This window comes from Rhinatrema bivittatum, chromosome 9, assembly GCF_901001135.1.
Source record: "Rhinatrema bivittatum chromosome 9, aRhiBiv1.1, whole genome shotgun sequence".
Taxonomy (NCBI): domain Eukaryota; kingdom Metazoa; phylum Chordata; class Amphibia; order Gymnophiona; family Rhinatrematidae; genus Rhinatrema; species Rhinatrema bivittatum.
The window spans coordinates 162,196,215-162,223,163 of NC_042623.1; the positions used below are offsets into that span (position 1 = coordinate 162,196,215).

Genomic DNA, 26,949 nt, shown 5'->3' on the forward strand with positions numbered 1-26,949 from the left:
AGCTGGTGCATTAAGGACTTTAGATGAGAATGGTACCGAGTGGCTTCTGGTGTGGGAATCTCATCTCTGTTGTCAGGCATCTGGTTGCACTCCATGAGCGTGGGCAAGTTTGACTTGTTGCTGCTGTCTATCGCTTCTATCACATATCCGCCTGTTCTACTCCCTGTCACACGGGTGACCCCTGAGCAGGTTTTGAGGTTGTACGGAGAGTAGTGGTGACGGATGCCAAACAAGTCAAAGAATTCCGGCCTTGCCAGGGATCTGTTGCTCTGCTCATCTATGATGACATACATTTTGACTGCCTTCTCAGGTAGCTCTTCAGGATACACTCTGGCCAAGCATATTTTTGTGCAGGATCTCCGGTTGCTATTTCTCCCATACACTTGTGTGTATTTGGGGATCACTTCAGGTTCTGGCGTTTGCTCGTCCTTCTCCTCCCCACTGTGGTCTGGGCTGGGGTGTAAGGTTCCTGAAGGGTGGAATCTTGTTTTATCAGGATGCAGGGCGCTATCGTGTTGGTCACTCCCACACTCTAAACACTTAATGGCTATTTCACAGTCTTTAGCCATATGGTTGGATGAAGAACAGCACCGGTAGCAAATTCTGTACTTTTTCAACAGTTCTTTGCACTCCTTCAAAGGTTTCCCTTTGAATCCTCGGCACTTTCTGAGTGGGTGAGGTTTTTTGTGTATGGGGCACTGCCGGTCTGGGTCCTCTGCCCTAACCGTATTGGGAAGTTGATCTGATGTAGATGCCGCAGGCAACACTTCCGTGTTGTGTATGGAAATGGGCTTCCTGCTGCCGCCATGCTCCTTGGTTGGCCTTTCGCCCACTCGGTGGCTGATTCTATGTATCTCATGTGTGCTGTATGAGAAGTTAGGGTCGTTCCTGTGCCTTGCTAAGTATCGTATGAACTTTGCGAAGACATGGAAAGGTGGGTACTCTTTGTTGTCTTCTTTGTACTGAGCACCATGAGATGCCCAAGTGATGTGTCCAAAAGGTTGAGACCTGGATAAATTAGTTTAGCCTTCGCTGTCTCCACCTCTTGGAGGAGATCTCCCAGTTCTTGTAACTTTTGGTTATCCTTTCTGGATATTTCTGGAAAGTTTTCCATTTCTTCAAACCACGCATTCTCTATGGCGACTGGGTCCCCATAATATCGCTCAAGTCTCTCCCACACCTCTTTTAGCGCTGTAGGAGGATCCTCTGGGTGGATGTCTTTTAATCTTCTCACGTGTTCGACCGATTCACGTCCCAACCATTTCATCATCAAGTTCATCTCTTCCTGCGGGGTCAATCTCATATTCTTCACAGCATCTTTAAAGTCATATTTCCATGCCCTGTACCTCTTAGGGCGATCGTTGCAGTTATGAATTCCCGGTGAGTCATATACCTTGCTAAGTCTTCTCTTTCTGAAGACTTGTCCTGAAAGGTAGTAGGCCTCGATGGGTGGATGACTTGTGGTTGACCATGCACGTCACTCTTGTTGCGCATTGGCTCGGGCTGTGGTTGGTCAACTGTCTCCTGTTTAGGCTCAGGGTGTTCAGCTGGGGCCCTTCCTGAGTGTGGCTGCCCAGTTTTTTTTTCATTCCCGATGCCCACGGGACGTTGGGATCCATGATTGCACGGAAATGTTTAGCTTGGGGCGTGTGCTTGGCTTGTGAGTTGGCTGCCATGCATCCATGTGATTTAGAGCCAGTGGATTGCTGCCATGGGGTTTGGTACTCATGGTGTTTTGCATTTCAGTCTGATTTCTTGGTTCAAGGCTGCCATTTGTGGAGGGGAGCATGCCCCCTCCTGGTGCAAGGGTTGCTCTGGGGGACGTGGTGTTTTGGCGCCGGTGTGAGTTAGAAGGTGAGCTGTGACATATTCAAGTGTCTGCTGGGCCGGGTCCTTTTGGGCCATGGAGCTGAGTAGGTTCTCCCCTCATCCTGACCTAGGACTTTACATATAGCTTATAATATTGAATCATGTATCTGAACAACTGCGTCACGCTCTGGTTAAAGTACAATCCATTTCAATTTTATTTATGTGCCTATTTGTAAACCGTTGTGATGGTATATCACTAAACGACGGTATAGAAAAGTTTTTAAATAAAAATAAATAAATTCTGTTGGCGGCCTCTTTCTTCGAGGCTTTCTGTGGTGTTGGTTCATGTTAAGAACTCGACATACTCCTCTGTAATGAGCTGGTAGGTTTTGAAATGAAGCCTCAGCTGCTCTACGTGGTACTTGAGGTTGGTGGGTCTTTCTGAGAGCTTTTCTCTTTTTTGCTTAATTTTATGCCACTCCCTTTCTATACTATTTTCACGCCTCTCTTTGCTTTTCTCATACATCTCCACACCTTTCTTTGTTGGCAAGCATACTCTTTTTGATTCACTGCCTTCATTTCTCTCTTCGAGGTTCTCCCTTCCTTGCTCTGAGTCATTTCCTGGTTCCATGGTTTCAGCTAGCTGGTTTGAGGTGTTTTGCTTTGAAGCTGCTTCGGCCTTGTGGGTAGCAAACACTTTTTATTTCAGCTACTGAGTTAAAGGGGATAAACTTTGAATGGCTTCAGAAACGGGACCAGGCTAATTAACACTTAGTTGCCTCGGGCTCTCTGTTCCCCGGCCTTGGTGTGGGCGGGAATCTGGTATCTATGACAACTGACTGCTTTCAGCTTCCTGCCTGCTGAAGTGAGGTGGAGAGGGGAGGGCTTCTGCTTTTTGGTGGCAAGGTGTGTAACAAAGGGATGGGGGAGGAGCAGAGCAGCTTTCACTCTGTCCTTTCAATCTCGATCTCCCAAGTGGTGTGTGCTCAGTTGAATTCAGTCTTTTTTTTTTTATTTAGTTCAATTCCACACACCAGCATTTTGCTTCAGAACCCTTTAATAATTCTTAATGAAATTTTCACAATTATTTAGTACTTTACTGTTAGTTTTGTTTTTTTTTTGCTGCTCGGTCAGTAAAGTCGGCAGAGCTCTGGTTACTATGACAACTGATTGCTCTCTGCCTGTAGTAGTGGTAGAGGGAAAGTTGAATAGGCTTAAGAACTGTCGTTAAGCCTTTTGTTCCCAGCCTGAACTTTTTCCCGCCACGAGCTCAAGTTATACAAAGTCAAATGCTTCTTTACTGCGCCTAGTATTCTTTGCTTACAGTATAGACTGACTTTTAAATCTGCTTTCACTTCTTAAATGCCTTGCAGACTCAAAGTTAGTTCTGAAGTGTAAATCTTTACAATCCAGGGTTTTTTATGTTTGGTTCTTCCAACACTGAGGGCATGAGAGGTTCATTCAAATGCAAGCCTTTCTGTAGCACCGCTGTGTTGAAATCCCTGTTTCATTGTACTGCATATAGTTCTTTTAAATGTTTTCAGTTCAAACAAGTTTCACAGACTGTACAAATGAATTTTACTGAGTTTCTACTTGCTGGTTTCTCACTTGTTATTATCTTCTGTATGATTTGAGTTTTTACTTTCAAACCACTGGCGAGCTTTTCTGCAACTTTCTGTTTGATATAGCTTTTTTACTTGCTCTTATCTAATTAGCTTTTTTACTGTGCTGGCTCAGTAAGAAATACCCGGGTTTCCCTCTTCCAGAAAGCTAACTTTCCTTCCCAATCAGTCTTCAGGCAAAGATCTTTTAAGTTTGAAGTTATTTATTGCACAGATAATTTTCCATTATTTACAATTGTTGCTTCCAAACGTATATGCCCCAGGCAGAGATCTTTGTAGCTGGAGATAGGCAGGAGAAGGGAGAATGGAGTTTCTTGGGATTCAGGATGAGAAGACAAGGGGGTTCTGAAGCTGATTTAATCTTTAGAATTAAAGTGGTAGGAAGAAATGTAAAAAAACTAATTGTATCACAGAGGTTGCAGGCACCTCTAGCTTTGAGGCAGCATGGTTGAGACTGACTAAAAGTCTTGGAGAGTGATTACAGGAAACGTCCCCACAAGCTGGGGCTAGAGGGCGAGATCCAATGGTAGCGAGCCTAGGATCCATGTGACGGGGGGGGGGGGGGGAGACATGAAGGGCAGTCCCATGAGTCAATAAGGCACTTAAGAAGACTCAAGCTAGATTGAGAGGGCATGCAGACTCCTCCTAAGTGAGAGAAAGCAAAGGATTAAGGGAACTTCTCTTAAGGGCAAGCTCCCTTAAAGGCAAGGCTTACAGTGTTTCCACTAAGTACAGTATATACAGACACAAACATGTACCCACTGCTGGGGACAGAACAGTGTGCCTGATAAAAAGAAAAAAAGAGGTAGATAATTCTAAGCAGATTCTTTGATTTATAGAGTCTTATCCCATTTAAGAGGACAAGAGACATTTTCACACCAAAACTCAATCAGGAATTTATCTTTCTTAGTACCCCGGGTCATTTATAATCATAGGTCCATTAAATTGAATAATTTTTCTGAAAGCATTTTTTGATAAATTTGCAAATAAATAGTGAAATATTATTTAAGGGGACATGCACAAGCCTTTAAGATGAAGAGGGGATGTTCCTATATACATAGGGATGTTTTTTTTTAATTGTGATGATATTTTATTGTATTCTATTTCTATATATTTTATTGTTGTATTGTGTCTTATGATTATACTAAGTATTTTTATTGTTGTAAGCCACCCTGAGGCATTTTTTGTGAAAAACTTCATATAAACAGAAATAGAAATAGAAAATGCTTAGTGACTATTATTGATGTGGCCTGTATAATCACCATTAACCAATTTGATCAGGAGTACCTCTGAGCCCTAAGTTCTGAGGCCATTTCATAATTATGAATTATATATATGAATTATATATATATATATATAGATATATATATATATATAAAAATTATATATATATATATATATATAAAAATTATAATTTACCTTATCATTCACAGCAATGTAAATGGAGAAGCCGAACATGTCCTTCATCTTCAGTTTATCCCCAATAAACTGACAAATCTCTTGTGCTGTGGATGCAGGATCAGTCGGGATATTGATACTCTGGCCGTTCATCAGGATGACAGTGCACACGATGGGTTTATTCATCTTAGTAGACTACAGTAAAAATGAATAGGTGAATTAGCATAACAAAGGAACTGGAAGAAATAGTCACAGAAACAAACACAGAGGGCCGCATGGTTGCACATCGCGTTTCATGCCCATGGCACCGTTGGTGGGAATCGTACTCTGTTATCTTCTGCTTGCTGATGCAGAATCTATTTAATGGCTCATCTCAAATGAATTGGTGGTTGTGGTGGTGGTGGTGGTTGTTTGTTTTTTAATTTATATTTTATTAGGATTTGACAGTAAAGAAATACATCTCAATGTCACAAATTACAACCATACCCAATGTACAAAATACATTTGTAACAATAACTTCAAGTAACAGGCTAACACATTTTCAAGCTTCTCACCTCAGACTACTAACATTACTGAATGAGATGCACACCCAGTCCCACCTTTGCTGGTTTCTGCTCAAGTTCCAGTAGAGAGGTGTCCATCTATGGGATAATATTCAGTAGACTCACACTGCTTCAAAAGTGTGCAGGTACTTTTTTTTTTTAACTTGTGAACCCTGTAGCTGATTTTCAAAGGGAAACAATGCGGATAGTGTCTCTTTGAGCACTGCCTACAAGGCAGGCACAAAAGTGCCTGTGCACGAAGGCGTTTGTTTTATCTGTGGGTGGCATAATGGGGGCAAAGCACCGTGTGCGCACTTGAAAATCTAAATGCACGCACACACTTTCACACAGTGCATTGCCCTGATCTGAACATACCCCTGGTAACCCCCTCTTTTTAATCTGGCTACAAGCAGGCATGTTACGAAAACCCTATGCTGTGAGGGGGACAATTTTCCTTCAGGGGAATCTACCTGGCTATGCCTCTTTCAGAACCATCCTCAATATCTACCACATTTGGCATTCTAGTTGGAAAATTGACTAAAAAAAACAAACCTCACCAAGCACTGAAAGGGTATAGAGCCTGAACTACGCTCTCACTCCTAGAGGAGGTGGCATACTATAAAGAGAGCCTGTACTGCATTTGCCAACATTGGCTCTCTGAAGAAATGGAGGATTTCAACTTCAGTACGGCCCTTGTTGCCAGCATTAGCCTCACAGACACAGACAAAGGGTGCAGTACCTGAAGCTCCAGCCAACTTGGAGGTTCACTACGAGTTCCATTTGCAAAGGTACGACTCAGTCGTTCCGTACAGTACGGTGCATATCCTGCTGGTCCTCCATGGATAAAATTAAAGAGGTACTGTAGGTATAAAGCAAGAAAAAAGGTATTTCTAAACAAAGATGTATTAGCGGATATCCCTTCCCCATAGTTAGTTTTCATTACTTTTTAAAATTATGATCATATGCTACAGTACAAAGAGTGCAGGTTGGGGTAACTTTTACTAGACCAATTTAAGAATTATCCAGCTTCCTCCCATCAACCTTGCGGTCATATTTGAAAAGAGGGCCAAACATGGTGATCTAATTTTCTCCATACTTAATATATGTACCAGTACGCTGCACTTTAAACACTGTTCATGTTTTGTTTCAGCAACTTAACATGTAGAGTTCATAAAAGGGACACTGATCCAGTTATTTCCAATCCTATATCTTTTACTGATGAGATACCCCACAATCCATGATGGACCTAAGAATAATCTGCCAACATCTCTCAATTCTTGACTTCAGGTAGTCTTACAAGCAATAAGCCAAAACTGGGCATAAAGACAAATATTCCTACCTACTTGATATTTTCAAAATCGTCAGAAATCGGGGGCTCCCGATAAGAGAACCCCACGATTTTGTTCCTGGGGTTCTCTTATTGTTTTGTGGGTGGGGAAAACGGCACACCAAAACAATCCCTAAACCCACCCCAACCCTTTAAAACTGTTCCCTTAGCTTTCTCCACCCTCCCGAATCCCCCCAAAACTTTTTACAAGTACCTGGTGGTCCTGTGGGGGTCCCAGGAGCCATCTCCCGCTCTCGGGCCGTCGGCTGCCACTAATCAAAATGGCGCCGATGGCCCTTTGCCCTTACCATGTGACAGGGTATCGTGCCATTGGCCGGCCCCTGTCACATGGTAGGAGCATGGTAGGAGCAGGAGCACTGTGGTTCGGACCCCTACCCTGTTGGACTCAGGGGCAGGAGGCAACCTAATTCTCAATCATCTTGTGGAAGACCTGAGGAGTCCTTTCATCAAATTAGAAGATCCATTACTGCATCACAACTTGAAGTGGCTTTCGACATTCCTTTACATCGCCACTTGTCTTGAGGATCCTACTGATGTCTACAAGCCTTTACCCTGGCTGTTGATATTCATAGCAGTTGCTATGATTCGCCATGGCTAGATGGCGCTCTACACCTTCACCGTCTTCACGGACTATAATATTTATAGCGGTTGCTATGATTTGCCATGGCTAGATGACGCTCTATATCTTACCGTCTTCACGGATTATAAGTCTAGAGATATCTGTCATGTTCCTTACGGAAACCATCTTCTTTGCACCAGAAAGGCTATGCACCGTATTGTCCTGGGGTTTCCCTGTCTGCTGATGCACCAACCTCTATTTGACTGGACAACCCTGGATCTCTCATGTTGGTGCCCTGGGTCTAAGAAATTTGGTGCCACTAGAAGGACGAGTGTATTCTTCCTCAGTTTCCGAGGAAGCAATTTCAGAGGATGTGTCTGAAGCACTACAGCACAGTTAGTTCCTAAGAAGATATCTCTAGCTACCAGCCTGTTCGATTTATTGGTACTGCTACCATCTCTCTTCCAACTTCAACCATGGAAGAGTTATCAAGAAGTGGGTTGGACGTACCCCAACTTCGACACTTTTGCTGAAGGGTCAGTGACGTCATAGCAGCTGTGTTATTGCTGCTGAATTCAACACTACTTCCAGTTACATTACTGAAGAAGTTACCCTTAGAAGTGGGTTTGGATGTACCCAACTTCGCCACTTCATTCAAGGTTCAATGATGTCCTAGCAGCTGAGCTATTGCTGCTGAATTCAACACCTCATCCAGTTATATTACTGAAGAAGTTACCCTTAGAAGTGGGTTTGGACGTACCCCAACTTCGCCACTTTCACCGAAGATTCAGTGATGCTATAGCAGCTAAGCTATTGCTGCCGAAATTATCACCGCATCCAGCTACATCTACTGGAGAGTTACCTTTAGAAGTGGGGCTGGAAGTACCCTTACATTGCCACTTCCGTTGAAGTCTCAGTGGCGTCTATAGCAGTTAGCTATTGCTGCTAAAATCTACCATCTCTCATCCAGCATCATCTACTGGAGAGTTACCTTTAAAAGTGGGGTTGGAAGTACCCTTACACTGTCACTTCTGTTGAAGTCTCAGTGGTGTCCATAGCAGTTAGATATTGCTGCTAAAATCTACCATCTCTCATCCAGCATCATTTACTGGAGAGTTACCTTTAGAAGTGGGGTTGGAAGTACCCTAACATTGCCACTTCTGTTGAAGTCTCAGTGGCGTCTATAGTAGCTACCCATTGCTGCTGATACATATTAAGAAGTGGATTTTGGACATTCTTCAACATCACCACTTCCACTGAATTCCTCAGTGACATTCACAGCAACTCTATCCATTGCTGCTGATATCATTAATAACACTCTGAAAGATTCTTCCGAATCTCAAGATCCATCTGTCACCATTGCAGAAGATGAAATAGAAATCAAGATCTAAGGGATTCTGGATGTTCATAACAGAGGCAAGAAATTTGAATACCTTCTGATTTGGGAAGGCTTCAGCCCCGAATTGATCACTTGGGAGCCTCAGACCAATATCTTGGACAAAGAGATGCTTCATCAGTTTCACCTCGCGCATCCTTTGAAACCTAAGCCTGGTACCCGAAGAGGAGATCACCCTTTGAAGGGGGGTACTGTTGCGTCCATCGCTGCTCGATGCCCTCACTCCGCCCTCCTTATCACTGTGGCGACTCCCTCCAGGCCTGATGGACGGTTTGCTGCCGTGGCGTCTTCTTGCTGTCTTCCTCCGGCATCCCCAGAGTGGCACGACGCTGTGGATCCATCATGTTCCTGATGATATAGGGCGTGCATGCGCTCCGAAATATGTACCAGCAAGGGCGCGAACCTCGGGGGCATCCCCCTGAACTGACATCATCCGCTTCCAATATAAAAGGTCTCAGTATTTGCTAATGAATTGAGTTAGCAAGGATTTGTCCAAGCTACTCTGCCTCCTCGGACTTACCAGGGGTAGCCGCTCCTCGGGGGCCTCGCTCTCTTTTCTCTATTTCAGATTGCCGATAGGAACCGGTACTCACTCCTCGAGGTCCCATGTTCCTGAACACTCTGAAGATTCTCTACTGCCTGGAAGCTATCACAGATACAGACAATTGAGAGTTACCATCGCTCTCTGAGAGCTTTCCCTGGAACCAGGTATTCGCGCCTTGAAGGCCTAATCCTTTCCAGCTACTAAGCTTTCTAAAAGACCTTATGAGAGATCTGTAATCCAGTTCTGGCTATGAACACAGCATACCCTGTCTACTCACTATCTATAGTTTCTCTACAGCTCAGCAACCCTGGAATCGCTCTTCCAGTACCTGAGGGACTTCAGCCCTGCCGGGCATATCAGCTCACTACTGCCACCTCTGGTGGTTCTACTAACCTGTCTAATAAAAGAATTATCTGTGTCTGTCTCCGTACTCAAGCCTAGCTGGTGGTCCCTCTCAGGATATCCTCCTGGGGGCGCAGTCATCTGCCATCAGCCCAAAGATTCACCTATCTACATTCCTCTACAGCTGAGTGTCCTCTCCAAGCACTCCGCTGGTAACAGATGGCTACTCCTTCCCCACCAGGAGTCTTCAGCAACAGATTCATTACAGTTTGTTACTACTCCCTCTACAGGAGCTGAGCATATCAGTTTACTAACTTCTCCTTCCTCAGGAATAGATTATAACAGATTACTAACTCCGTACGGAGATTCTTAACAGATTGCTAATTCCTCCCTCTTGAGGTGTCATTCACAACCAGCTTGCTCACTCCTCCCCTTTCATAGGAGTATAACCATAACAGATAGCTAACTCCTCCCTCCAGAGGAGCTCGCTCATAACAAGATCGCTAATTCCTCCTACCACAGGAGCAGATTCCTAACAGAATGCTAACTCCCTAGCAGATCCTCAACAGTACAATTGCTATTCTCCAAGGACAGTATCTTAATAAAGCCTTCACAAGTCATGTGTTTGGTTGGTAGGGGCTTCTCCCAAGCTTTAGAATGTTCACAAAACACCTGTGGTGGGCTAGTGTCCTCACTGTCCTCCTGTGGTGGCGAGTGTCCTCACTGTCCTCCTATTTTCTCCTCCCCAACCACCAACACCCAGTACTCCTCTCCAACCTTTCCTCTCCCATTCTCTCAGCTCTTCCTCCTCAGCCTGGGATACCATGTTGACGTGACCTCTTTGGTCCTAAGGATTTACCCTATTGATCAAGTAGACTTAAGGAATAGTCACTACTTATCACTGCACAATAGCAGTTCTATTTACTATTTGGAATCTTGCCAGATACATGTGACCTGGATTGGCCACTGTTGGAAACAGAGCACTGAGCTTGATGGACCCTTGGTCTAACCCAGTATGGTAGTTCTTAATGGTCTACTTGCCACTCCCAGCCCCACCCTTCTTGCATCATAGAACGAGCAGCTCAGTACTTGCTCCTGGAAAGTGCACCATAAGTGCAACAGCTCTTGTGGTTGTACTAGGGAAAGGAGATTTGCTCTCATTCTTTCTGTCAAGCTACTTTTGTTGGTGCGATCCAATCACCACACTTACACATTAGCCACCACTGCAAAACATTATGGGTCTGATTCACTACAACACAGGTGGCAAACTCTGGCCCTTGAGGGCCACAAACAGGCCAAGTTTTCAGGATAGCCACAATGAATATACATGAGATAGATCTGCATGCTCTGCCTCCAATTTATTTATTTATTTAGGTTCTTTTTTATACCGAAGTATAGCAGGAAGCCTTCACTCCGGTTTACAATTGAACAATTTCATACATGGAAACATTTTGTAACATAAAACATTAGTATTATAATTAACATCTCGGCTAAAGCAGAGTAATAAAGAACATCATTAAATAACATAATTAAAGAAAGTATCTTATAATTGGGTTTTCTGATGTATAATGGGGATATTAGCTTAAGTGGAAGGAGAAGTCGGATTAGAGATGAGGAGGGGTGAGAATAGAAATTATAAGTGTAAGGGCTGGGTAAGTAAAGAGAGAGAGAAGGTTCAAGGTAAGCAAGGGGAGAAAATAAAGAGGGGAGGAAAGAGTAGGGAATAAATTTAAGCGGATTGGAAGTATAGAGAGGAGGAGAGGGTTAGGGTTCTTACAAAGGCAAATTTTCAATGGCTGAGAGTGGACATCAAGTTCAGACTGTGAATGCTTGTTTAAATAGCCAGGTTTTAAGTTCTTTTTTGAAGGATTTGGTATCCCTTATTGAGCTTAAATATGTTGGTAAGGAGTTCCATTCTATAGGACCAGCTATAGAGAAAGCTCGATTCCTGGTGATAGATAATCTCGCATCTGAGAGGGGGGGTATGATTAGCTGCAATTTGTTTGAGATTCTTGTTGACCGTGGTGGTTTGTGGAGTTTAATCATGCAATCAAGTGGAAAGTTGTTATCTTTGTATATTTCATTATGAAGAATAGATAATGTCTTGTATTTGATTCTTTGGCAGATAGGTAGCCAATGAAGATTCATCAGGGTTGGTGAGATGTGATCAAATTTCTTCTTTCCAGTGAGAACACGTGCTGCAGCATTTTGCAGTATTTGTAGGGGTTTAAGAGTGGATTTAGGGAGTCCAATGAATAAAGCGTTACAGTAATCTATACATGAGAAGATGAGAGATTGCAGCACAGTTCTAAAATCATTTGGATATAGTAAAGGTTTTAGGTGTTTGAGTATGTGAAGTTTGTGGAAACCTTCTCTCGTTTTTGTAGCTATGCATGTTTTGAGGTTCAGCTCATTGTCTATCCAAATTCCTAATGTATGCAAATAATTAATAATAATAATAAAATAAAAAAACAATAAATAAATAATAAATAAATAAATAATAAATAATGTATCCAATGTATGCAAAACTATCTCATGCATATTCATTGTGGCTATCTTGAAAACCTGGCTTGTTTTTGGCCCTCGAAGACTGGAGTTTGCCACCCCTGCACTAGGGGGTCAGTTTTCAAAAGGGTTAGGCACCTAACTTTCCCCTAAATTCAGCTGAAAATCCTCCTAAATTTAGGCACATAAAATTTAGATTTTTCAGTGAAGCACTGAACATTTTTTGAAAATTGACCCCTAAGCTATTTTTTCCATACACACAGAATGAGAGAAAAGCCTTATTGAATCACGCTGTACATGGCATTACATCCCTTAGTATAAGCTGCCATGAACTTCTTGATAGTTAGGGACCTTCGTTTTCAGTTTTGATTTTATTTTCCTCAAGAGTTATCACTAAAATCATTGGGGGGAAAAAAGAAGTCATTTTTTTCTACTGATTTTCTGCCATTTTGGTTTATGATAAAACATCGATAAATGAAAATTGAAAATGAAGGTCCCTATTGATTGTGTACAAGAGAAAATTAACAATTATCGAAAAAATGGTCTGTCTGATTATTAAAAGGTTATTAGAAAGTTATCTTTAAGGGAAAGCCATTAAAACTATGACTGAGTGGTTTATTACTCAGCATTACTGAGGCCTTTCCTCTTAATTTACAAAATTCTTAAAAATTAAAATTGGTATCTGCACTGTCATATATTGAATTGTATTAACCATTGAGGGGAATGACTATTGTAATTTACTTTGGTACCTATATTCCTTCTCCTTTCTCATTTTTTGACACAAACAAAACATCCATGCTCCTCCTTATGCCCCATCTAGTGGATTCTTCATTGGGGGCGAAGGTTATCCTCCAAGGCCCTGGGTGTCTACTGTGTCCATCTCCAAGTGCACAAAAAAACAGAGGGCCACTTGCATGGTGTTCCAGTATATAGTCTTTACCAAGGGACTTGTTTAACAAGAATGATATGACACGTGATACACGTTTCCTTTGGTAAATCCTCAGTCCAGAAATAAATACTTCAGACAGTAACTGTGTGTGTTCCCTCTTGAAATTAGGGGCTTCCAGGACACTATACACAGTCACTTCCTCCAATTTATAGTTCTTTGTAAATGAAATCTGCGCATTACTGATGCTCTGGTTGGATCCTCTCCTTTACTTTCAATGCTCTTTGTTTCTCAGTTGCATTCTCATTTGAATATTGGATGGATATTTGCTGGGAGTAAACACCTTGTGGGGGCCATTTATTCTCCTCTTTCCTCTACTTCCACTGGATACTGGATGGCTTAGCCTCTTCTCTACCAAGGTTTTACGGTGTGGGCACTGACTCTGGCTGCTAGAACCAGGTGGGAAATAAACGCATTCCCAAACAAACAGGGAGACAGGAAGGGTGGAAAAACCTCCTTTCAACTAAAGTTCCAAAATGAATCTTCTCCAACCAAAAAGGGTAAATCAACCAGAATTTGTCTCAAATCTCCAAAAAATCCATGTCCCACTGAACTGGGCCTAGGTTTTTGCCAGGAAAAAAGAGAACTGAAAAGAAATGTTCCTTCATCCTTAGACCTTCAATTCCTCTAGGGCTCTCTCTAATATAAACTATTACAGCAGCCTCACATAGGGTAGCTGTGGCATAGTTGGTATGGTCCTCTCTCTAATTGCAATGACTGTGTACAAGGTCACATCTTCATTGGGTTCCTAATGGACTCCTACATAAAATTAGATTATATATTAGAGATGTGAATCGTGTGCCCGATCGTCTTAACGATCAGGTTCGGATGGTGGGAGGGAAAAATCGGATCGTTAGAGATTGTGAATCGGAATCGTTCCGATTCCGATTCACATTGTTAAATTTTTATTGAGGCTTGAGCAGATAAACAAAACCCCACCGACCCTCCCCCCCAAAAAATGTTAAATTACCTGGTGGTCCAGTGGGGGGGGGGGGGGGTCCCCGGCGTGGTCTCCCGCTCTCGGGCCATCGGCGCCATTTTGGCTACCACTGATAAAAAGGCGCCGATGGCCCGAAAAAAAAACCCCACCCCGACCCTTTTCAAATTACCCCTTTGCTTCTCCCACCCTCCCGACCCCCCCCAAAAACCTTTTAGATGTACCTGGTGGTCTAGCGGGGGGTCCAGGAGCCATCCCTTCAATCCTGCCGGTGCCGGTGCTGGAGGTTTCAAAATGGCGCCGATCGCCTTTGCCCTTACCTTGTCACAGGGCGCCGATCGCCTTTGCCCTTACCTTGTCACAGGGCGCTCCCTGTGACAAGGTACGGGCAAAGGCGATCGGCGCCATTTTGAAACCTCCAGCACCGGCACCGGCAGGATTGAAGGGATGGCTCCTGGACCCCCCGCTAGACCACCAGGTACATCTAAAAGGTTTTTGGGGGGGGTCGGGAGGGTGGGAGAAGCAAAGGGGTAATTTGAAAAGGGTCGGGGTGGGGTTTTTTTTTCGGGCCATCGGCGCCTTTTTATCAGTGGTAGCCAAAATGGCGCCGATGGCCCGAGAGCGGGAGATCGCGCCGGGGACCCCCCCCCCCCACTGGACCAACAGGTAATTTAACATTTTGGGGGGGTTCGGGAGGGTGGGGGAGTGTAAGGAATTTGTTTTAAAAGGTCGGGGTGGGTTTAGAGGTTGTGTTGGTGTGCCGGTTTTCCCACCCTCCCCCAAATAATTCCCGTGCCCTATTTAACGATACAATATAAATGCTCCTGACGATAAATCGTGGGCATTTGTATTGTATCGTGTACTCTAACGGTTTAGAACGATTTTAAAATTATCGGACGATAATTTTAATCGTTCAAAAACGATTCACATCCCTATTATATATACACATCTAGTAGAGACACATCGATGGGATTATTTAGGGAAAGGTCATCTGGTAGACCAAGCATCAACAGAGTGCAATAGAGAAAATGGTTAAAAAATATTTTTTGGGCGTTTTACAATACTTTTTTAATTCAAAAAATAGAGCCATACCATACTGGATATAAACCAATAAAAAGGGGTTCTCACAAAGTAAAAGTGGAGCATGATCTTGAGAAAAAGCCCTATATTACAGACAAGTCAAACCTAGAGTTTCAATATTGTTTGATGAACCTGTGGCCTGAACTCCACATTGCAGCCTTGAAAATCTCATCAACAGACGGTAACTAACACTGCCACATGGGCTTTGATTTGCCCCACCATGTTTAAACTTGCAGGGACATAACAGTGAGAGATGCAATCTGCAATAAGAGATTGTGCATTTACTCATAGGAAGGCCAAGTGTGTTGATTTAAAAGAACCAGAAAAACTGGCTGGACTTTTAGGACTTCAGTGCACTTAGAGAGAAAGGTAGAGCTCTTGTACAGTCTAATTTGTGGAGGGTAACTTTTACCTTGTAGAGAAGAAAAGGGGGAGAAATGTTAGAGGAATGATGCCCTGGTTAAGTTAGAATTTTGATACCACTTAAAGCTGTAATTTCAGAAAATTGTCAAACGTCATCTTTTCATGAAGAAATTTGAATCTTTAGATCCTGAGGTCACAGACTTGGCAACCTGAAATGACTGCAATCAGAAATACAACTTTCCAGACTAAATACTTGAATTCACAATTAGGTGGTTCTATAATGAGCAAAATTTTAGAGTAGCAAAATGTGCCCCTCAGAATGCCGTTCCAGCAGCTGCCTCTCCTTGCCACCAGTCACATATTTAGTGACATGCTGGCAGGATTCTCATCCTCCACTAGTGGATGAAAAAGGAGGAGGCCCCACGGACTGTCAGTGGAGCCCAACTTGCCAGAGGTCAAAGAAGGAGAGGAGGTCTTATGTGCTGCCGGCGGCCAAAGAACAGAATGCACCCAGCGTGTATCTCTGTGTATGTGTGAGAGAGAATGTATATGTGTGTGTTTGTGTGTGTGTGTGTGCATGTGTGTGCGAGAGAGAGAGCATGTGTGTATGGGTATGTGAGAGCATGTGTGTTTGAGAGAGGATGTGTGTATAAGAAGGAAGAGGCCTGACAGGCCACTGATGCACCCCATCTTGCAGGCAGCCTGAGTAAAGAGGATGTAGGGATCCCCAGCCGCATAAGACCGTGGCAGGGTCCCCTTACCTCAGCAGGCAGGCAACCCACTCCAGCTCCCTTCCGTTGCTGCCTCATGTGGCCAATGCTGACCGCCGCTACAGCGGCCTACTCTCTAGGGGCGTTCCCATATGCCGCCACACCGAGCTCCACGTCTGGCTCCCCCTAGGCACGCCTCTGCTGTAAATTTAAAGGGCCTGCGGTGAGAAAGTTCCCCACGACCCGCTAAGATGACATCAGACAGGGTGGGTATATATACCCTGCCCTGCCATTACCCCTCAGCAATGGGTCCAGCTCAGTCTTGAGTGTGAGTTGTCTGCGTTCCTGATTCCTGCCTTGATCCAGCTTTCCTGCCTTGCTTCCTGCTCCTGATTCCTGGTTCATCATTCCTGTTCCTTGTCTCCAGTCCCTGCCTCGCTCCTCGTCCCGACGGATTGATTCTCTGTATCTGACCCTGCTTGCCTGACTCCGCTTGACCTCCGCCTGCCTTGACTCCTGCCTGGTATCTCGTCTCTGCCTGTTCTCCGCCTGCCCTGACCATCTGCCTGGCCTCTCGACTCTACTTGTTCGCTACCCGCCCTGAACTCTGGCCTGCTCCTGGTCTCACCTGTCTGCTGCCTGCCTTGAACCCTGCTCGCCCAACTCTGCTTCTGCCTCTTTCTAGTTCCACGCCTTGAGAGACCCCGCCTAAGTCCTGCCGGCCCCAACCAAGGGCTCAACCTGTGGGGAATGAGGGCTGGTATAGGTGAAGGTCCAGTTGGGTCTTCTTCGCCCGTACCGCCTCCCGATGATGAGGACCAACTGGGACCTGCTCCTGGTGGTAGTGTCAACTTCATCTCGACTCAAGGGTCCACTTCTCCAACAGAGGAGACTGCATGACCCTCCTCTCCCTCCACAGACTCCAGGAAAAGAGAGTGAGATCATATGTGTATATATGTGTATATGAGAAAGCATGTATATGTGTGACAGCATGTGTGTATGAGAGAGTGAGCATGTGTATGTGTGAGAGCATGTGTGTATTAGAGAAACAGCATGTGTGTATGAAAGAGAGCATGTATGAGTATGAGAGCATTTGCATATGAGAGAGGGAGAATGCATGCGTGAGCAAGGGTGCATGAGAGAAAGGAAGCATATGTGTGTGAGCATGTGTGTATGAGATGGAATGTGTACGAGAGAAAGGGAGCATGTGTATGTGCGATGCCATGTGTAAGAGAGGAGTGTGTGTGTGTGTATGTGTGTGTTTAAGAGAGAGAAAGCATATGTGTATGAGAAACAGGGAGCATGTAAAAGAGAGAGGGAGCATGTGGGAGTGAAAGCCTGTAAATGTGTGTGTGAGAGAGCATTTGAGAGTGAAATCTTGTGTTTGAGAGAAAGAGAGAGAGCTGTATGAAAGCATGTGTGTGAGAGAGGGAGAGTCAGAGTATGTGTGAGAATTCATTAGTTATCAGTTAATCAGTATTGGATTATTACTTGTTTTTTTTGTTTTATGTTATCATTATGAATATCTTTATGTAACTCATTTTGAAATGTGGAGTGTGTGAGTAATACATCTTTTAAATAAATATATAAATTAGCTAAAAGAATAGTGTTTGAATCATTTGATGGCTATATGTATGCTCCTAATACTACAAAAAAAAAAAATGTGCGGCAAATAATAAGAAATATTGATCAGTATATATTATTTGCCGCACATTTTTGTTGTTGTTTATTTTCTATATGGGTGTGTTGTTCACTCCACCCCTTTTGTGTGCTTTAGCTCCTAATACTAACCAGTGGCGTAGCCACGGGTGGGCCTGGGTGGGCAGCTGCCCACCCAATTTGGACCCAGGCCCACCCAACTGGAACCGGAAGTGGAGTACCAGACCTGCAAGGCCGTCGTGGGATCCCCTCTCCGCGCGGCGAAGAGGAGGACCCAGGGCTGGCACGCCATTCCGTGCATTTGCATGGCACACATGGGGAAGCGATCCTGTGGCCATATGGCCCACCAATCTTCCTATTTTGATTGTTTTCTATACTTGTACATTTATAAACTGCAAGAAATATAAAATAAATTCTGATTAATAAGGAATTTTTAAAGCTGGTAAGTGCTTGAAATAAATGAGGTAAAATGTTTTAAAGTTTCATGCATGATGCATAATGGCTGTTGCAAATTACTTAGAAAGCCATTCTAGGGTGCAGTATACAGCATTTATCAATAAGAAAACAACTAGTAGGTCTCAGACCTGCATGCCTACAGCCTACCTATGTTAACCTTGTGGCCACCCAAAAAATCAGTTCTGGCTCCGCCACTGATACTAACCATACCTTAATAAATTTCTCTGTAGGGAGAAAACAGCTCAGGCAAAGAGACATCAGGATCCATCCTCGTATCAGGCTGTTCTTGTTATTGTTCTCTGATAGTTGTTTGCAGATTTGGCAATAAATCTCATCCCTGGAAAACAATGAAAAGTAACAGGATCATATAGCAATAGATATAGTTACAATGCATTTTATACATAAGATGCTGTCTCAACAAATATCTCCTGAGAATAAAGCAGAATTGACATAATATAAAGATAAGTAACAAGCTTCTACATGAAGGATCACAGCATATATCTCCTAAAAGTGAAACTGTCAATTATTTGCCTCCAGGGTAGGTCTGATAAACAGTACATTAAGTCCAACATTCTTCTGAATACTTTATAGCAATCTATAGATGATGATACAGTGAATGTGGCCTTCTATAGGAAATTTAACTACATAGTGAAAAGATAATTTCCTAAACCTAAATAAAGTGATCAGCACAAGTTCCTGGATTATGACCTTTCCCTCACTTCACCATACTCTATTTCTAGGCATGGATATATAGATTCCTTCCCACTTTAAAGACATGTCATTACCTTTATTTAACCTCTCTTCTGATAATCTTGACCTGCTCATTACTGACTGGCAGCATTCTATTCCACATGTCGCAGATACTCTGGCTCCTAAATGTATAGAGCATGCCCCTTGGTTTTTCCCAACATTAAAAAAATCAGAAACATATGCCTTGCCAATCTGAGTTCTGTTGGGGGAAACACAGATCACAATCTACCTTACATCCTTATAGGCAGCATCTCCTATCACATCGTAATGCTGTTAATTCTGCTAAGCATCCATACTATAATAACAGAATCATGACTTCTGCCAGTAATTCTCGTGAGCTCTTTTATATTGTTGTCTCTCACTTTGAGTAATTCATCCACTTCTTTTCCTGCCCCATCTGATACAAATCAATCACTAGTAGCTAATAGCTTTTCCCTCTTTTTCATATTTAAGCTCTGTTCTTCATTCGCCACTCCCATATCTTGTCCCCTCCAGCTTCTTCGACTGTTTTATCCCTATAGGATTTTTATGAAGTTTCCCACTTTGAAATGACACGATCATTGCATCCACAAACAGCACCTCTTGTTCCCTTGGTCCCTGCACCACAGTTTTCTTCAAATTTTGATGTGAAGACATTATTCCATATCTTACTAAAATCACTAATCTCTCTATTTCAAGTTATCTTCCTACTTCTCTTAAGAAAGCCTCAGTTGAACCAATTCTTAAGAACCCTTCCCTTGATCCTAATAATTTGGCAGACTATTGTCCTATTTCTTCCCTTCTCTTTCTTGCAAAGATTATTGAATCCTCTGTTCTTAAGCAACTTTCAGCTTTTTTGATGAGTACTCTATTCTTGATCAACATTAGGTTGGGTTTTGCTCTTCTTCTTTTTAGTCTGGATACTCTTCACCTTGTCCTATTGGACATTTCTGCAGCTTTCGACACCCTTGAACTCTCTATTCTTTTGTCTTGTCTCATGGCCGTGGGTATCTCTGGTTCTGTGTTCTCCTGGTTTTCTTCCTATATCTCTAATCGTTCTCAGCAAGTCCACATCCACGGATTTACCTCTTCATGGCATACTATTACTTCTATTACTATTACTGAACTGAACTCTGGATTCGTGAACTAATGTTTTGAGCTTGAGCATTGAAAGTACCCTGCACTTTGCTTTCATAAATAGTTAAAAGAAAGCATTTTTAGTGAAAAAAAGAAAAAAAATTAAATTTAAATGCATGGATAGTGAAAAAATGCAAATGCAAGGACTGTGTTTGGACCGATGATTAATGATGACCCCATAGAGGTTAAAGTTGGGCAGTAATGCCCGTAATCCGTGGGGTGTTATAATGGTCCGTAAAATATTAGTCAAAAAGATATAAGATGCAAACGGAAAAACACATACAAAGGGATTGGGACCCTAGTAAAGAAAAGATTAGTTACATTTTTTAAAACTATAGGTGTTAATGTCTTGTTTATTGAATACTATTACTTCTGTCATACCGCAGGGTTCTGCCTTCTCTACGGCGCTCTTTAATGTCTATCTTACCCCTTTATGTTGTTTACTTGCTCAGCTCGGAGCCTCCTATAAAATCCATGCTGATGATATTCAGTTTTTCTTTCCTCTTCGTTCTTCTTGGTCTGCCACTGTTCAATTTGCTACCTCTTTGTCTTACTACTATTAACAGTCAGTTACACAGTAACAAACTTTCCCTTAATCTCAGCAAAACAGAGACTCTTATGCTAGGTCGCTCTCCAACTTTCTCTATTCCTGAGTCCTTTCAATTACCTGGATCCACTATCTCTCTTTCGTAGATTATTTGGAATTTAAGTATAACTCGACCCTACTTAATTCATGGTCCCTCATATCAAATCAGCTTTTAGATCTACTTTTTTAAAATTATGCATGTTATGTCATCTAAAACCCATTCTGGAACCCACCAATTTTTGAACTGTACTTCAATCACTTATCTTTCCCTTTATAAATTATTGTACTTCTTTATACTCAGGCCTATATAGTATTCTCTCCACCCCCTACAGATCATCCAAAATACCGTAGCCCGCTTATTAACTGGTCCGCCCATTTGAGAGCACATAACCCCAATATTGAAGGACCTGCATTGGTTGCCAATCTCTTTTCGCATTAAATACAAAACTGCAGTTATCATTCATAATCTTCTTCACCATATTACTTCTTCCGACACTGGATAACTTAAATTCTTTCTAATCACACTCCTGTTTGCACTCTTTGTTCCTCTAGCCAACAGTTATTAGCCATACCCTCCACCAAGATAATCAGATTAGATTCCACACTGGAACACTCCTTTTCTATTTTTGGCCTCACACTTTAGAATTCCCTCCCATTCCCTCACTCATGACTGCAAACAGTTCAGGAAACAGTTAAAAATACACTTATTTCTTGAAGCATTTCAGTAATCCTCTTTGAACGATATCAAGAAAATATTGTATTGTCTAACATTTTGTTTTTAGCTTGTTATAATTGATGCTCATTTAGCCCTTATGATTATGTGTGTTTTTTGTACTTCGCCCTGAACTTTTTCTGGAGGGGTAGGAAAGAAGTAAATAATGGACACCCCTGTCTGGTTTCCTGGTAAAGGCCAAACTCATGGATCCGCTGTTGCTGTCCTGGCCGCAAGCACCACGACCAGGCCCTTACCTCCTTGTTCCCGGACCTGCTCCCGCCTCTGGAGCCCTGGCTTGCGGCCTGTTTGGCGGCATCCCCATTGGGGCGGCGCCGCCGCGAAGGTGCCTGAGGATGCCCTGCTCCTAGGTGCACGCGCGCCACTTGGGGCCTTTCTAGCCCGTTTCTCACCAGTGGTGACTCCGCCCAGTTCCTGACGTCAGACGCCGCGGCCTTGATAAGCCGGCCGCGGCCATCCAGTCTTTGCCTTGCAACGGGTTAGCTTCCCGGTTTCCTGTTGCGCTGTGCCCCGGAGTGACTCGTTTGGCTTCGTCACTCCGTCCCTGCTACAGAACCTGCTTGGTTCCTGCCTGCTTGCTACAGTACCTGCTTGGTTCCTGTTTACCTGCTACAGTTCTTGTCTGGTTCCAGTACCCGAGTCTTGCTACAGTTCCTGCCTGGTTCCAGTACCCGAGTCTTGCTACAGTTCCTGCCTGGTTCTAGAACCCGAGTCTTGCTACAGCTGCTGCCTGGTTCCAGTACCCGAGTCTTGCTACAGTTCTTGCCTGGTTCCAGAACCCGAGCCCAGTTACAGTGTTGCTACTGTCCTAGTCTGGTTCCAGTTACCTGTCCTGATCCACAACCCGCCTAAGTCCCAGCAGTTGGGCTCCTATGGGCTCCTCCCGGGGGGAGTACCAGCTTCCATGGTGAAGAGCATCTACGTCCCGCCTAAACATCTGCCTCCCGGCCTGTTATTCATTAGAGACATTGACCATCTATTACCAGTCTCCAGCAGGTCAGCCCAAGGGTCCACTAAACTGAGACTCCCACAACATCCGCGCACAGTAATTTGTATAGAGAACATTGATGTACTCAAAAATTTTACCTGTAAATCCATATCTCTGTAAGACATACTTCAAAAAGACCAAGTAACCCTGTTGAAGGCATTTTCCGCATCACAACCAACAAGTAATGGGTCCCCCTTTACCTCTCCCTTGTGGTAGACCTCTAGGGCAGCACATAGCTTGCAAAGATTGACAGAAGAACGTCTTACAAATGCAAAGCAGAGATCTTGATGTTCAAATTCAATAATGAAATTGGTCTATAGGAAACTGGATTAAGATAATTTCTACTTGATTTAGGAATTACTGTTATAACCGCCTCCCTCGGAATATGTGGCATGCACCCTTGGCAACTCATTTCTTCAAATATTCTTGAGTGTATCTGGCAGCTTATCCCCCAACTTATAAAAAAAAGGGCATCCAGACCATCAAGTCCAGGAGACTTAAGAGATAGAAGACTCTTAATGGCCAATACAATTTCTGAGTTAGATATAGGCACCTCAATCTTTCAAAGTCCTTTGCACTTACAGATGGGAAATGAATACTTTCCATGAAGGAGTTCCTAACGTCTATATTCTCCTCCTTTGCTGTTTATAAGTGCTGGTAAAAATCTCCAAGAACCCTTCATATCTCTCTAGGCACAGATTTAAGTATACCTTCTCATCTTGAAGTGAGGTTATAAATTTAGAGGTAGCTTAATTCTTGATTACATTGGCAAGCAGCTTACCTGATTTATTTCCATATAAACAGAATTTGTATTATAGACTGAACAGTCATACTAACTAATTGGTGTAACAAATCATTTAAGATTTTTTGAAATTGTTTAAAGTTTTCCATTTATTGCACTAAAATGGAGGCTATAGTCTTTCTCATAGTCAACTTCAATTGATTCTCTTGATTCAATATGTTTGGCAATTACATAACTAATATCTCCCCATAAGACTGCCTTTGCAGTTTCCCAAAATAATAGTTATATTTGTAATGTCCATTTGTATTCTCATACAAATTGTAATCAAATACTCATGGAAATTCTTATCTTGAATTAAATCAGGTGGCATCCTCCATAATACAGGTTTATCCCCCTCACGCCAATATCAAGCTCAAGAGAAACAGGATAATGATCCAAAATCACTAATTTCCAATATCTGCATGGACTACAGCTGGAAATAACTTTTCTGAAACAAGTATGTAATCTGTGTGGGTACGAGTGTCATGAGCCCTAACTTGAGTAAAATCTTTAACAAATGCATTAAGAACATGCCATACATCAATTTAATTAAGATGTCTACACAGAAAATGTATTCCCTTTTGAAGACTCATTGCAGTAGACTTTCCACATGTTTACCTATTCCACTGATGGCCTACCGTACAATTTAAATCTCCCCCAAAAAGGATAGGATAACTACCCAAAGATACAATATATGACACCAATGTGGTACAAAATGCATGGCCATAACTGTTAGGAGCATATGCTGAAAGTAAAATTATTGATTTACCCATTAATTCCTTCTGATATATGATATCCCTCCCATTAAACCCCCCCTCCCAAAAAAAAACCAGCCTTATGGACTAGGCTACATCATAATTTTTGGTTTTCCTCAAAGCATAAAACAATTGAGCTATCCACGTTCTCTTTAGTGTACAATGTTCAGAAGCTGAAAGGTGGATTTCTTGGATAAAAGTTACATTGCATTGAAGTCTTTGGTGATGACTTAATATCCTTTCCCTTTTGATCGACATTCCCAACCCTGTACATTTCCTGATACTGACTTAACTCTCAGCAGTCAAAAAGCAAAATATAAGACAAAAATGCATAAAATTATAGCCTGGAAAAATGCTTGTTCTTCTCCGAGCAGCAGCCCTCCTCCTTCATTATACAGAGACTATCGTACTTAGTGCAAATAAACCAAAACCCAAACACACCTGCAAAACAAAACATTCTGTTAGGTCTAGAATTGGCATACCTAATGGAATGTTTTGTTTTGAAGGTGAATCCTGATCCAACACCCCATACCCTGACATATGCCAGGGAAGTAGAGGTTTTCCTGGATTGCAAGAGAATAGCAATCACTGCATCCGAATAACCCTTATTCCTTAGGCGCTCCCTCTCAAAAGCCAGACCGCTTGACAAAAGCGATCTGCCCTTTCCAAACAAATGAGGCCTTCATGGAGGAGATTTGGCAGGAGCTGAAACCGCAAGGGGCCATCCACCGCTAGGTTGACAGGTCCGCAAACCATGGCCACCTCGGCCATTCCAGTGCTATGAGGATTATGTCCCCTCAGTGGGCCTCTACCTGGCGCAACACCTTGCCAATTAGCGGCCACGGTGGAAACATGTACAACAGAGCATTCACCCCTTCTGCTTCCATCTCCCAATGCTGACTGAAGAACCTCGGAGCTTTGGTATTGCGGAAAGTTGCCATCAAGTCCATGCAGGGCTGGCTCCACCTGCTGCATATAAGGCGAAAGGCTTCCTCCGAAAGCTCCCACTCCCTGGGATCCAGCTGGTGACGGCTCAGGAAGTCCGCTTGAACGTTGTCTGAGCCTGCAATATGAGACGCTACTATCTTCTCCAGATATAGTGCCACCCAGCTGATCAATTCCCGAGCTTCCAAAGCTACTGCTCAGCTCTTGATGCCTCCCTGGCGATTTATGTAAGCCACAGCTGTCGCATTGTCTGACAGGATCCTTACTGATCCTTACTGATTTTTCCCTCACCAGGAGGAGAGCCTGGAGAATAAGTCGCACGGCTCCGGTCTCCCAACGGTTGATGGACCACGAGGACTCCTTCACCGACCAATGGCCCTGGACCAATCTGTTCTGACAAGCTGCACCCCAGCTGGAGAGGCTGGCATCCATAGTTACCACCGTCCAAGAGGGGACTTCCAGGTCTACCCCCTTGGCGAAGCTTGTCTGGAGTGAGCCACCAGGACAGACTGGACTGCGCAGATTCTGTAAGCGGAAGCGGTAGCTGAAACTGCTCAGAGATCAGATCCCAATGGGATAGTAAGGCTGATTGAAGAGGCCACATATAAGCAAAGGCCCATGGGACCAACTCCAGGGTGGAAGCCATCGACCCAAGAACTTGCAGGTTTTCCCAGACCTTGGGCATGCGTATGGTCAACAGCGAGTGAACCTGAGCTTGCAATTTGTGGATCTGCTCCTCGGTGAGGAACACCTTGCTCAACCTCGTGTCAAAGAGGGCTCCCAAGAACTTCAGGGTCTGGGAGGAAACCCCAGGGACTGCAAAAGGCACAGGACCCGATCCACCGCCTCCCGACAGAGAGACTCTGACTTTGCTCAAATCAGTCAGTCGTCTAAATAAGGGTGCACCAGAACACCCTTTTTCCGGAGGGCAGCTGCCACTACCACCATCACCTTGGTAAAGGTTCTGGGCCTTGTTGCTAGATCGAAAGGCAGGGCGCAAAACTGGAAATGTTCCCTAGGATCATTTATTTATTTAAATTCTTTTTTATACTGACGTTCATGGCACAAGTCATATCGCATCGGCTTACATCAAATTGAAGGTTTACATCGAACGAGATAGATTACATCAAACAGGGATGGATTAACCAAAAACTAATCAGTTCAAGAGGAGGAACGAAGAATGTGGAGGTTATAACTAGGAATTAGAAATACAGAAATTGAGAAACATATCAACACGATACATTAGCATTCGTTATAGTGTCTGCCGAGTAACATAACATAACATGGTAGGGTAACAATTGACATTTGCGGGATATCGAATTAGCTATGATTAGGTTGGTTATCTAAAGATGTTTGTGATGTTAGGGAAAGGCTCGAGTGAACAGCCAGGTCTTAAGTTTTTTCTTGAAGGACAGTGGGCAGGGTCATGAACAGGAGGAATCTTTGGTGGTCGTCCGAATCCCGATATGCAGGTAAGTCTCCATCAAGTCCAGGGATGCTAGGTACTCCCTCTTGTGGACCGCTGCAATTACTGACCACAAGGTCTCCATTCGAAATCACAGCACCCGAAGTGACCTGTTCACCTTCTTCAAATCGAGGATGGGCCAGAAGGTGCTTTCCTTTTTTGGCACTACGAAGTAGATGAAATATCTGTCTGCCCTTTGCTCCGCAGGAGGCACCGACACAATGGCCCCGAGCTTGCTGAGGCGATGGACGGTGGCTCATACTGCTAACTCCTTTTGCTGGTAAGAACATGGGGAAATGAGAAAACAGTCCCTGAGAGACCGAGCAAATTCTAAAGCATAACCTTAACTTATTACATCCAAGACCCACTGGTCGGAGGTAATTTTGGCCCACTTTTCGTAAAAAAGAGTCAGCCAGCCCCCTATTAGTGGCAAAGAGGAGTGGACCAGCCTTGCCTCATTGGGAAGATTTTGTTCCTCCCACACCTTGGGTGGAACCGTCTCTGCCCGGCTGGTAGCCATGAGAAGGCTGACCCCACGACTGCTGTCTGCCCAAAGGTTGCCTGGAAGAAGAACCTGAAGATCTGGATGCCCGAAATCTACGATTTCTCCGGAG

At 43.5% G+C, this 26,949-nt stretch overlaps 1 protein-coding gene across 3 annotated transcripts in view; it reads right to left on the minus strand.

Annotated features, from left to right (window-relative positions):
• Nucleotides 1-26,949, minus strand: part of MYO7B (myosin VIIB) — a 280,227-nt gene that overhangs the window by 73,822 nt on the left and 179,456 nt on the right. For all 3 annotated transcript variants that reach the window (XM_029615689.1, XM_029615690.1, XM_029615691.1), the window contains 3 exons: nt 18,427-18,553; nt 6,111-6,230; nt 4,851-5,024 (listed from right to left, as the gene is read on the minus strand). In XM_029615689.1, the coding sequence (XP_029471549.1) occupies nt 4,851-5,024; nt 6,111-6,230; nt 18,427-18,553 (421 nt within the window). The remainder of the gene's footprint in view (nt 1-4,850; nt 5,025-6,110; nt 6,231-18,426; nt 18,554-26,949) is intronic.